The 14020-nt window shown below is 46.6% G+C and overlaps 1 protein-coding gene across 6 annotated transcripts in view; it reads left to right on the top strand.

Annotated features, from left to right (window-relative positions):
* The window catches only part of ZMYM3 (zinc finger MYM-type containing 3), a 285890-nt gene that overhangs the window by 220450 nt on the left and 51420 nt on the right, over positions 1–14020 (top strand). For all 6 annotated transcript variants that reach the window (XM_063937142.1, XM_063937143.1, XM_063937141.1 and 3 more), the window contains exons 12-13: positions 1632–1804; positions 2845–3019. In XM_063937142.1, the coding sequence (XP_063793212.1) occupies positions 1632–1804; positions 2845–3019 (348 nt within the window). The remainder of the gene's footprint in view (positions 1–1631; positions 1805–2844; positions 3020–14020) is intronic.

Below are 14020 nucleotides of genomic sequence, written 5' to 3'. Positions count from 1 at the left end.
CCTATTTTTAAACCTACCGGTAAATCTTTTTCTCCTAGTCCGTAGAGGATGCTGGGCGCCCGTCCCAGTGCGGAGAAATTCTGCAAGGCTTGTATATAGTTTTTGCATACATAAGGGTTATGTTACAGTTGTGTTCAGTCTCTGGCTGTAACTGTTTTGTTCATGCTGTTAACTGGTTTATTATATACCATGTTGTACGGTATGTATGGTGTGGGCTGGTATGTATCTCGCCCTTAGATTAACAAAAATCCTTTCCTCGTACTGTCCGTCTCCTCTGGGCACAGTCCTAACTGAGGTCTGGAGGAGGGGCATAGAGGGAGGAGCCAGTGCACACCCATTCTAAAGTCTTACAGTGCCCATGTCTCCTGCGGAGCCGTCTATACCCCATGGTCCTAACGGAGTCCCCAGCATCCTCTACGGACTAGGAGAAAAAGATTTACTGGTAGGTTTAAAATCTTATTTTGAGCTCACTACAGAGTGCTGTGATGTGTTCATTAAACAGGTGGAAAGTGCAGCTTTTCAGCACCATCTGTCTTCTGGGGCGATAAATTGCCTCCCTGTGGTGGTAGATGAAGTCTGATCACCTAATGTTGGGTAGAACTTTCCTGATTTAACGTGATAAGTTGTCACTACCAAGGGCTGAATACTTTGATGGTACTGTCACCATTGCTTTAAGGCAGTGGTTCCCAAACTGTGTGCCGTGGCACCCTGGGGTGCCTCAGGACACTTGCAGGGGTGCCTCGGGTTGGTGGTCCAGAACCAATTCAAATTCTGCATGGTCAATGTAAAAAGCAAAACCAGTATTAATGGCTGCCAATCATAAAATATATTGACAATCAGAAGCAAATCTTGTCCCTGACCACAGAAGTTACCCTAAGGATGACCTATAAAGACTATTTACATAATTTTAATATTTCTTTCTACATTTTTCAATAAGAAACTATTGGCTTAGGGGTGCCATGCAAAAAATTCTGATACTCTAGGGTGCCGTGATTCAAAAAAGTTTGGAAACCACTGCTTTAAGGGATGTTTATTTCTGTCTTTAATTGTCTTAGAGGTCACTGCAATTTCCTAGGTGGATGCATCTCTACAGAACTGGGAGGCAGGATTTTTCAGGGGCAGTAGTGTCCCAAATTATTGGTCTGATTAATTTTTTGGGACTTCTTAGAGATCTACTGTTGGCCTCAGTGATGCCTGGACTTGGGACATTGCATGTACTTGACAGTTGAGATTGTGGTTCTATAGCTTTTCGAGTTTCTTTCAATTGTTTCTCCACTCTTATCCCCCACATGTTTTACCCAGTTGGATGTGATGAGGTTTGTAGCTGCTGGGGCCATAACCTTTAGCTACTATTGCTCTGCTGAATCTGTTATGAATACCATTCTGTGTGCAGAAACCTCTTTTAGCATATACTGTACAGCATGCAAACGGGATGTGCTGCCCGGGTCGGTATGCTGACCTCCGGGATCCCTCGTGCCGGTCTCCCAGCCCCAACCCCCACATAGACCACTGGAGAATAGGATTTAGCTGTAAGTTCAAAATCACTTTATAGTCTTAACTATTTTGGTCCTGTTATAAGAAATTTTCTGTAAGTTTATTAAAGATTGTATTTCTTTTTACTTTGTGTACAGGTTGTGTGCTGTTATACAAGCAGGACTTTACCAAGAACCTTGGTCTGTGCTGCATAACCTGTACATACTGCTCTCAGACCTGTCAGCGTGCTGTCACTGAAGAGCTGGATGGCAGCACTTGGGATTTCTGCAGTGAAGAGTGCAAGAGCAAGTATTTGCTGTGGTACTTCAAGGTACAGCACAAATTAAGAAGAGATGCCTTCACTTTGGGGTTTTCAAGAAGCACTTTTAACGACAGGGAATGTATATGCTTAAGATGTGTGCACAAGGAAGGAATACAATCCCTTCGGTTTTTTTTTGTTCTTTTTATTTTAATGGTTGTGGGGTCTGCAATTTTGAATTAGGTTTTGATTTATATGCCCCACTGAGACGTGTATACATGGTGGGTACATAGACAGGATTACTAATTTGTTTTGGTGATTGCCTTAAGTGCAAGGAATGTGTTTGTGGATTTATTTATTTATTTTGGGGTGGGGATGGGGGGGGATTGACCGCTTTTTTACACATGTGTATAGGGTTGAGGACCTGATTAGATAATTTAATGTGTATTTAAAAGGGACCAGGTTCTAATAGTCTAATATAAAGGTTAATTACCCTATATACTCGAGTATAAGCCGACTTTTTCAGCACTTTTTTTTTGTGCTGAAAAAGCCACCTCGGCTTATACTCGAGTCAGCGTTAGGAGGGACACGGAGAGCACAGCGCGCGGCTCTCCTGTGTCCCTCCTGCATCTCCGGCGGCAGTGGCGTGTGTGTGTTAAAGGAAGTGCACGAACCGGCGCTTCCTTTAACACGCCGCTGCCGCCGGAGACACAGGAGGGACACAGGAGAGCTGCGCTCTCAGTGTCCCTCCTTCAGTAGACAGCGCGGGAGCGACGGAGGGTAAGTATCTGGCACTGTGGGGCACATCTGGCACTATGAGGTTTGTGTACGGCTAGAGCTGCATTTCCCACACCAGGCTTATACTCGAGTCAATAAGTTTTCCCAGGTTTTTGTGGTAAAATTAGGTGCCTCGGCTTATATTCGGGTCGACTTATACTCTAGTATATATGGTACCACTTGCAAGAAAGGGATGATCTATTTACATAACATTGCTATAGCTAAAGAATGTAATTTTTTTTTTAGATGGCATTAAATAATTTCGGAGTTTAGTCAGACCTATGCTGATTATCCATCTGCGTATTTTTGTAAGAAACATTACCATTTCTTTGTAGGCAGCACGATGTCACGCCTGCAAACGTCAGGGGAAATTGGTGGAAACCATTCACTGGCGTGGGGAAATTAAACATTTCTGCAATCAACAGTGTCTGTTACGTTTCTACAACCAACAAAACCAGCCGAATTTAGACACACAAAAAGGGCCGGAAAGCCTGCTTCACAGTAAAAAAGGTATGTGTAGTAGGAGCGTCTCTTCATGCACATGACGTTGTACAGTGCAGGTCTTACTCACTTGGTAAATACGGGTTCACTACTTTATGCCGGCGGTCGGGCTCCCGGCGACCAGCATACCGGCGCCGGGAGCCCGACCGCTGGCTTACCGACAGTGTGGCGAGCGCAAATGAGCCCCTTGCGGGCTCGCTGCGCTCGCCACGCTACGGGCACGGTGGCGCGCTAAGCTCGCCACACTATTTTATTCTCCCTCCAGGGGGGTCGTGGACCCCCACGAGGGACAATAAGTGTCGGTATGCCGGCTGTCTGGATCCCGGCGCCGGTATACTGTGCGCCGGGATCCCGTCAGTCGGCATACTGAAGACCACCCGGTAAATACATAGGATATATGTCAGCCATCTAATGAGCACAAAACACTTTTAGGAGCTAAATCGCATGACAGGAGTCAGTGCATATTAAACCTAGAGCACATCTCCCTGCTAAATAGGGTCCTCGTACACCAGACATGATGTGTAGTTGGATTTGTTACGCTCAACATTCAGACATTCTGTGTAGTTTGCTCGGTTCCGCTCAAGAGTCTTTTTAGTTTATTTTCTGAATAATTTTTGTTTTCTTTATATATGTCACTCAGTTGGTCAGCATTATTAGTGACCCCAGAGTGTGATGCGGGCATAACTTACTGCCCTTCTTTCTGTCATCCACTTCCCACATGTTTCTACCTTCCAAGGCCCAGTGGTGTTCACAGCCTTTCAAGGTGTACTGTGTGCCACAGTCTAATGGGCTGATATTTCAAACATGTGCCTCCTATGATCCCTGCCTGTGGATAGTTTGGAGATCATCTGGTCATATTTCTTAAATACATTATAATGATTACAGTGTACAGTAATGAAGTACATTATTGAATGTGACATTCAGTAATAACTGCAGTACAGGCTGTCTTTCCATTTGCCACATATCTGTGCCATATACCAGCCAGTGTCACTCATAGCAATACAATTTACAAAAGATGATGAAAAATAAAACACTTCTGGGGGATGGTGCACTATTGTGATGTGACTATATTATAAATTAACATATATTATTGCAAACTTTAATAAGAATCTCTTGTAATTAACCCCAGCAATATATTTGCAATCGATAGTAATAGAATAATGATTGAATCATAGAAATGCATACTGTTATTTAAAGACATTACACTGCTGGTTTGTTCCTTATATTATTTTAAACTGCTGTTTGGTTTGCGGGTTCATATGTCCTGCCTAACCCATAGGGGAGTTTAGTGAATATGGGCTGCTTTGATGAACAGATGTGTACTCATACTCTTAGAGGTAAATCTACTACAGCTTCTAAAAATGAAAAGTGGTGATGATGCCCATAGCAACCAGTCAGAATCTCTATCATTTTCTTGGATGCAATAGAGAAATGAGAGAATCTGAATGGTTGCTATGGGCAACGTCACCACTTTTCAACTTCAGGAGCTTTAGTAAATGTACCCCTTAGCATCAGTATACCACATGGTGCGAGATGCTCAACTGAGCCACTCCAAATGCTGTTAGAGCACCATCTTTTCATTTTGCATTGCAGATGCAACGAAACACGACTCACAGTGCTCTAAAGATGCTGGGCTTAACTGCAGAGGAATTCATTTTAAACACTTACTAAGTCACAGATGAAGTCCAACAGAACTTGGCATATGAGAAAATTAGGTCTGCTGCATTGTACAACTTTGTATATAGATTCAGACTTCACACACATGTACAAATCTAAAAGCCGGGATCCCGGCGTCGCTGTGTTGACTTGCTGTCACCTTGCTGTTGGTCACACATACTCGTCCCCTGCTAACAGTTCATGTTACGCATTTTTTATACAGGATTGACTCTGCACAGAAGCCTTTGTCATATTGGAAGGTCAAATCGCGCATATCGTTTAGTGCTACCGCGGATCGCATGCGATGTCTTCTAGTCAGCCATGCTGCACGGCCAATAGGAAAATATACTGTGCAACCCGGTGCAGTTTAAAGGACAGAAAGAGAGAACGTTCCATTGTTAATTAAATCTCTGTGTACCACCAATCTCCGAAAGTTCAGGACAAAGGGAATTCATCCCAAACATTATCAGGATTGCTGGTCCTTTAGATGTGTACACGGCCTTTCTTAGATACGTTTCCTGAGGCAATCTAATGTGTGCCCTTCAAGTACAAATGATCAGATAGTACTACTGTTAATTAAAGTAACCAGTATACACAATAGTAGTCAGATTCTGGCACTGATTTATAACACTGCGTATAAATTGTATTTCTCTATCGTCCTAAGTGGATGCTGGGGTTCCTGAAAGGACCATGGGGAATAGCGGCTCCGCAGGAGACAGGGCACAAAAAAGTAAAGCTTTACTAGGTCAGGTGGTGTGCACTGGCTCCTCCCCCTATGACCCTCCTCCAGACTCCAGTTAGATTTTGTGCCCGAACGAGAAGGGTGCAATCTAGGTGGCTCTCCTAAAGAGCTGCTTAGAGAAAGTTTAGTTTAGGTTTTTTTCTTTACAGTGAGTCCTGCTGGCAACAGGATCACTGCAACGTGGGACTTAGGGGGAAAGTAGTAAACTCACCTGCATGCAGAGTGGATTTGCTGCTTGGCTACTGGACACCATTAGCTCCAGAGGGATCGAACACAGGCCCAGCCGTGGAGTCCGGTCCCGGAGCCGCGCCGCCGACCCCCTTGCAGATGCTGAAGCGTGAAGAGGTCCGGAAACCGGCGGCTGAAGACTCCTCAGTCTTCATAAGGTAGCGCACAGCACTGCAGCTGTGCGCCATTTTCCTCTCAGCACACTTCACTGGGCAGTCACTGAGGGTGCAGAGCGCTGGGGGGGGGCGCTCTGAGAGGCAAATATAAACCTTATACAAGGCTAAAAATACCTCACATATAGCCCATAGGGGCTATATGGAGATATTTAACCCCTGCCTGACTGGAAAAATAGCGGGAGAAGAACCCGCCGAAAAAGGGGCGGGGCCTATCTCCTCAGCACACGGCGCCATTTTCTGTCACAGCTCCGCTGGTCAGAACGGCTCCCAGGTCTCTCCCCTGCACTGCACTACAGAAACAGGGTAAAACAGAGAGGGGGGGCACATTAATGGCTATATATATATATATTAAAGCAGCTATAAGGGAGCACTTAATATAAGGATATCCCTTGTATATATAGCGCTTTGTGGTGTGTGCTGGCAGACTCTCCCTCTGTCTCCCCAAAAGGGCTAGTGGGTCCTGTCTTCATTAGAGCATTCCCTGTGAGTTTGCGGTGTGTGTCGGTACGTGGTGTCGACATGTATGAGGACGATATTGGTGTGGAGGCGGAGCAATTGCCAAATATGCAGATGTCACCCCCCAGGGGGTCGACACCAGAATGGATGCCTTTATTTGTGGAATTACGTGATGGTTTATCTTCCCTTAAACAGTCAGTTGAGGACATGAGGCGGCCGGACAATCAATTAATGCCTGTCCAGGCGCCTCAAACACCGTCAGGGGCTGTAAAACGCCCTTTGCCTCAGTCGGTCGACACAGACCCAGACACGGGCACTGATTCCAGTGACGACGGTAGAAATTCAAACGTATTTTCCAGTAGGGCCACACGTTATATGATTTTGGCAATGAAGGAGACGTTACATTTAGCTGATACTACAGATACCGTAAAACAGGGTATTATGTATGGTGTGAAAAAACTACAAACAGTTTTTCCTGAATCAGAAGAATTAAATGACGTGTGTGATGAAGCGTGGGTTGCTCCTGATAAAAAGTTGATAATTTCAAAAAAGTTATTGGCATTATACCCTTTCCCGCCAGAGGTTAGGGCGCGCTGGGAAACACCCCCTAAGGTGGACAAGGCGCTCACACGCTTATCCAAACAAGTGGCGTTACCCTCTCCTGAGACGGCCGCACTTAAGGATCCATCAGATAGAAAGATGGAAGTTATTCAAAAGAATATATACACACATGCAGGTGTTATACTACGACCAGCTATAGCAACTGCCTGGATGTGCAGTGCTGGAGTAGTTTGGTCAGAATCCCTGATTGAAAATATTGATACCCTAGATAGGGACAATGTTTTACTGTCGTTAGAACAAATAAAGGATGCATTTATCTATATGCGTGATGCACAGAGGGATATTTGCACACTGGCATCTCGGGTGAGTGCTATGTCCATTTCAGCCAGAAGAGCCTTATGGACACGACAGTGGACAGGCGATGCGGATTCAAAACGTCACATGGAGGTTTTGCCGTATAAAGGGGAGGAGTTATTTGGAGTTGGTCTATCAGACTTGGTGGCCACGGCTACTGCCGGGAAATCCACTTTTTTACCTCAAGTCACTCCCCAACAGAGAAAGGCACCGACCTTTCAACCGCAGCCTTTTCGCTCCTACAAAAATAAGAGAGCAAAGGGCTTGTCGTACCTGCCACGAGGCAGAGGAAGAGGGAAGAGACACCAACAGGCAGCTCCTTCCCAGGAACAGAAGCCCTCCCCGGCTCCTGCAAAAACCTCAGCATGACGCTGGGGCCTCTCAAGCGGACTCGGGGACAGTGGGGGGCCGTCTCAAAAATTACAGCGCGCAGTGGGCTCACTCGCAGGTAGACCCCTGGATCCTGCAGATAATATCTCAGGGGTACAGGTTGGAATTAGAGACGGATCCTCCTCATCGTTTCCTGAAGTCTGCCTTACCAACCGTCTCTTCCGAAAGGGAGAGGGTGTTGGAAGCCATTCACAAGCTGTACGCTCAGCAGGTGATAGTCAAAGTACCCCTATTACAACAAGGAAAGGGGTATTATTCCACTCTATTTGTGGTACCGAAGCCGGATGGCTCGGTAAGGCCTATTCTAAATCTGAAGTCCTTGAACCTCTACATAAAAAAGTTCAAGTTCAAGATGGAGTCACTCAGAGCAGTGATAGCGAACCTGGAAGAAGGGGACTTTATGGTATCCTTGGACATCAAGGATGCGTATCTACACGTTCCGATTTACCCCGCACACCAGGGGTACCTCAGGTTCATTGTTCAAAACTGTCACTATCAGTTTCAGACGCTGCCGTTCGGATTGTCCACGGCGCCTCGGGTCTTTACCAAGGTAATGGCCGAGATGATGATTCTTCTTCGAAGAAAAGGCGTATTAGTTATCCCATACTTGGACGATCTCCTAATAAGGGCAAGGTCCAGAGAACAGCTGGAGACAGCTTTAGCACTATCTCAAGAGGTGCTAAGACAACACGGGTGGATTCTGAATATTCCAAAATCCCATTTAATCCCGACAACTCGTCTGCTGTTCCTAGGAATGATTCTGGACACGGTTCAGAAAAAGGTTTTCCTTCCAGAGGAAAAAGCCAAGGAGTTATCCGATCTGGTCAGGAACCTCCTAAAACCAGGAAAAGTGTCAGTACATCAATGCACAAGAGTCCTGGGAAAAATGGTGGCTTCTTACGAAGCAATTCCATTCGGCAGATTCCATGCAAGAATATTCCAAAGGGATCTGTTGGACAAATGGTCAGGGTCGCATCTGCAGATGCACCTGCGAATAACCCTGTCACCAAAGACAAGGGTGTCACTTCTGTGGTGGTTGCAGAAGGCTCACCTATTAGAAGGCCGCAGATTCGGCATTCAGGATTGGATCCTGGTGACCACGGACGCCAGCCTGAGAGGCTGGGGAGCAGTCACACAAGGAAGAAACTTCCAGGGAGTATGGACGAGTCTGGAAAAGTCTCTTCACATAAACATTCTGGAACTAAGAGCAATCTACAATGCTCTAAGCCAGGCGGAACTTCTCCTGCAAGGAAAGCCGGTGTTGATTCAGTCGGACAACATCACGGCGGTCGCCCATGTAAACAGGCAGGGCGGCACAAGAAGCAGGAGTGCAATGGCAGAAGCTGCCAAGATTCTTCGCTGGGCGGAGAATCACGTGATAGCACTGTCAGCAGTGTTCATCCCGGGCGTGGACAACTGGGAAGCAGACTTCCTCAGCAGACACGATCTTCATCCGGGAGAGTGGGGTCTACATCCAGAAGTCTTCAACATGTTAATAGACCGTTGGGAAAGACCAATTGTAGACATGATGGCGTCTCGCCTCAACAAGAAACTGGACAAATATTGCGCCAGGTCAAGAGATCCACAGGCAATAGCTGTGGACGCACTGGTAACTCCTTGGGTGTACCAGTCAGTGTATGTGTTTCCTCCTCTGCCGCTCATACCAAAGGTATTGAAGATCATACGGCAAAGAAGAGTAAGAACAATACTAGTGGTTCCGGATTGGCCGAGAAGGACTTGGTATCCGGAACTTCAAGAGATGCTCACGGACGAACCGTGGCCTCTACCTCTGAGAAGGGACCTGCTACAGCAGGGTCCCTGTCTTTTTCAAGACTTACCGCGGCTGCGTTTGACGGCATGGCGGTTGAACGCCAGATCCTAAAAGGGAAAGGCATTCCAGAAGAAGTCATTCCTACCTTGATTAAGGCACGGAAGGAAGTCACCGTGAAACATTATCACCGCATTTGGCGAAAATATGTAGCGTGGTGCGAGGATCGGAGGGTTCCGACGGAGGAATTCCAACTGGGTCGTTTCCTACATTTCCTGCAATCAGGATTATCTATGGGTCTCAAATTGGGATCCATTAAGGTTCAAATTTCGGCCCTGTCAATATTCTTCCAAAAAGAATTGGCCTCTGTCCCTGAGGTCCAGACTTTTGTCAAGGGAGTACTGCATATACAGCCTCCTGTGGTGCCTCCGGTGGCACCGTGGGATCTAAATGTAGTTTTAGATTTCCTCAAATCCCATTGGTTTGAACCATTGAAAAAGGTGGGTTTGAAATATCTCACATTGAAAGTGACTATGTTACTAGCCCTGGCCTCTGCCAGGAGAGTATCTGAATTGGCGGCTTTATCTTATAAAAGTCCTTATCTAATCTTCCATTCGGATAGGGCAGAACTGCGAACTCGTCCGCATTTTCTCCCTAAAGTGGTATCAGCATTTCATCTGAACCAACCTATTGTGGTGCCTGCGGCCACTAGCGACTTGGAGGACTCCAAGTTGTTGGACGTTGTCAGAGCCTTAAAAATATACATTGCAAGGACGGCTGGAGTCAGAAAATCTGACTCGCTGTTTATATTGTATGCACCCAACAAGTTGGGCGCACCTGCTTCTAAGCAGTCGATTGCTCGTTGGATTTGTAACACAATTCAACTTGCACATTCTGTGGCAGGCCTGCCACAGCCTAAAACTGTAAAAGCCCACTCCACAAGGAAGGTGGGCTCATCTTGGGCGGCTGCCCGAGGGGTCTCGGCATTACAACTCTGCCGAGCAGCTACGTGGTCGGGGGAGAACACGTTTGTAAAATTTTACAAATTTGATACCCTGGCAAAGGAGGACCTGGAGTTCTCTCATTCGGTGCTGCAGAGTCATCCGCACTCTCCCGCCCGTTTGGGAGCTTTGGTATAATCCCCATGGTCCTTTCAGGAACCCCAGCATCCACTTAGGACGATAGAGAAAATAAGAATTTACTTACCGATAATTCTATTTCTCGGAGTCCGTAGTGGATGCTGGGCGCCCATCCCAAGTGCGGATTATCTGCAATACTTGTACATAGTTATTGTTAACTAATTCGGGTTATTGTTAAGGAGCCATCTTTAAGAGGCCCTTTCTGTTGTCATACTGTTAACTGGGTTTAGATCACAAGTTGTACGGTGTGATTGGTGTGGCTGGTATGAGTCTTACCCGGGATTCAAAATGCCTCCCTTATTGTGTATGCTCGTCCGGGCACAGTACCTAACTGGAGTCTGGAGGAGGGTCATAGGGGGAGGAGCCAGTGCACACCACCTGACCTAGTAAAGCTTTACTTTTTTGTGCCCTGTCTCCTGCGGAGCCGCTATTCCCCATGGTCCTTTCAGGAACCCCAGCATCCACTACGGACTCCGAGAAATAGAATTATCGGTAAGTAAATTCTTATTTTAGTAATGTTTAATGATGATCTATTCAGGTTCTTCCCAGTGTCACAGCTGAAGTGACTACTAGTGTTGATGCCCTAATATCTTCAACTTCTGTATTATATGTGACATATATCAAGAATAATGTTTTACTCGTAGCACACCATACTTTCCTCATATATATCAAGAATGATATGAATAAAACATATTATTCTTGATATATGTTGCATATAATACAGAGGTTAGACTGAGCCAAATGCATACTGCTCTGGGTGGACAACTCTGACCAGGAGTGCTGTTACTGTTGTGTTACATACCTTTTCCAGTATACCTGTTTTATGATTCACTGGTTAAGGTCTACTATGAAATTATATTGCACATGAAAAATACTTTCTCTCTCATCCACTAGGGGGCACTGGAGATCTTAAACAGCTGGGGTGTGAAGACTGCAGACCGGAGGTGGCACAATGAAATAAAAACAAAAAAATATTCACAGCTGGCTGCTCCCAGTTCACACACCCCTATCCTTCCAGTTTGAAACATTGTGTTAGGAGGTGTAAGCACAGAAAGGAGCTCTTGCTCCACAGAAGTTATCTTATGATTTTTTTTTTAATCAGTAGTCCTATTCCACCTAACAGAAAGGAGGGTGCAGGCTGAGCCGAGGTGTACTTTAGGAGTACAATAAAGACTAAAGGCCCGTACACACCGGCCGATATATTGGCCGTTCTCTTGAACGGACGATATATCGCGGGTCCGTCAACCAGTGTGTACGGCCGATACGTCTGTGAACTCCGTCGTTCACAGACGTATCGCGTCGGCCCCGCAGCACAGCAGACGGCCAATATATCTACCGATATAATGGCACGTCGCTGTGTGTACGGCGGTCGGCCGACCGCCCGTACACATGCTCCGGCGGTGATTGACAGCTGAACTGGGCAGGCGTGTGTACACTCCCCGCCCAGTTCATGACGTCAATCCCCGACGAATCGGGCAGTGTGTATACACAGCACACTGCCCGATCCGTCCATAGATATATCTGCAGATCAATTGATCTGCAGATATATCTTTCCAGTGTGTACCCACCTTAAGATCCAGGTGGAAGGGATCAGCATCTCTGACAGAAGATTTTCCTCTAACGGTGGTACACACTTACAGATATATCTGCCAATCAATTGATCGGCAGATATATCTATGGACGGATCGGGCTGTGTGTTGAGCATACACACTGCCTGATCTGTCGGGGACTGACGTCATGAACGCCCGCCCAATTCAGCTGTCAATCACCGCCGGCCGCCGCAGCATGTTTACGGGTGGTCGGCCGACCGCCCGTACTCGCACAGCGACGTGCCAATATATCGATAGATATATTGGCCGTCTGCTGTGCTGCGGGGCCGACTTGATATGTCTGTGAACGACGGAGTTCAGACATATTGGCCAAACACACTGGCCGACGGACCCGCGATGTATCTGTCGTTCAAGAGAACGGCCGATATATCGGCCAGTGTGTACCCACCTTAACATTGAGTAGTACAGGTGGCTGAGGGGAGATAGCGCAGCTCCTAAATATAGATGTCCCCCACTTGGCTATTAAGCACAGGCAGGGTGAGCAGCTCCGGAGCATAGCGGCGGGTCACCGCGCGGCTCAGGTGACTGGTGGGCGGACTAGCGCATGAGGCAGCCATGCTGCGGGGGTGCAGAGCGGTCCCACTTGGCGGCTTATCGAGCGTCACACAGCAACAGGAGGAAGCCGGAGACACTGGCGGGTATTACAGCCTGAGGGGTGATCAGAAGCGAAGTCGGATCCTCCGGAGTGTACAAGGCGGGATGGTCCCCCCTCGCTGCAGGGAAGCCTATCAGCGAGGTGAATACAAAATTTTAGTTGTGGCCATCTTGTGTACCTAAATTGGCTTCGCTGGCAGATCGGGCTTTCAAAGAGGGGAGGCGGAGTTAACACTCCCTCCCCTGTTTAGTCAAAAAAGCAGCCATGTTATTGTTACAGTCTGCAGTGCAGTTTGGAGAAGCAAAAGCTGTTATTAAGCGCTGGCTTATAGATAAAAAGCATACTGTTTGAGGATATTCTGTGACTTCCAACATGTGGTTAATGACATATATATTATCTTCCAAGGGACGCTGCTGACAGGTCCTGCGGAGGAGGGAGCATCAGAAATATAAACCCTGGCACAGATCAACTTGTTTCAACAGTTAGTGGTGTGGGGTTTGTAAAAGTTTGGCTGTTTGTTTTTCTTACAAAAACATTTTTTTTTTTTTTTTATTCTATTCCAGCTGTGTGGCTTAGACCTAACTTCACTGCTCCCCATATCCCTGCAGTCTTTCTCCATCTATACTAATAGAGTGAAAGCACTGCTGTTTGGAGAGTGTGTGAGGGTTGGACATGGCGTCTATAGCACCAACCAAAATATGTTATGTATGTTCAAAATATGAGAAAAAGAGCACAGGTGTTGGCAGCTCCAGGGTGTGCGACACATGTTTGGGAATGGACGCTCAGCCAGGGAGAGGTCCATCAGGGTCATGGGAGAATGCCCTGGCGACTATCTCTAAAGAGATGGTTGAGTCCCGTAAGCAACATTTAGAATGGGATGCCAGGTTCTCAAAAACTATGGTAGAATTCCTCATTAGGCTTACTCCGCCAGCACAGATGGAAAAGCTTGTACGCAAATCTGTAATGAGACCTCTTCCTGTCCTGCAAGAAGCGGAAATATTGGATGGGAGTCCTCAGGAGGAGGATTCAGAGGTAAAAGGAATCCCTTATTGAGGCTCTTAAATGGGTATTTAATGTCAAAGCAGAGGAAATTAAGAAGCCTGAAGTATTTGATCTGTTTGAATCACAGAAGCCGACAGTGGCAGTGTTTCCATTTCCTCAGACACTTCAGGATCAGCTGGGAGAAGCATGGAAGCAGCCAGATAGACTCTTCCAGTTGCCCCAAAAATTTACAGTTAACTACCCTTTGCCTAAGGGAGTGATGTCCAAATGGGATGTACCACCAATTGTGGATGCTTCTCTGGCTAGATTGTCAAAAAAGACAATCTTGCCTGT

Source organism: Pseudophryne corroboree, chromosome 8 (assembly GCF_028390025.1).
Source record: "Pseudophryne corroboree isolate aPseCor3 chromosome 8, aPseCor3.hap2, whole genome shotgun sequence".
Classification (NCBI taxonomy): domain Eukaryota; kingdom Metazoa; phylum Chordata; class Amphibia; order Anura; family Myobatrachidae; genus Pseudophryne; species Pseudophryne corroboree.
Note: the sequence above shows the minus strand (reverse complement) of the source record. Positions and strands in the feature narration are given on the sequence as shown.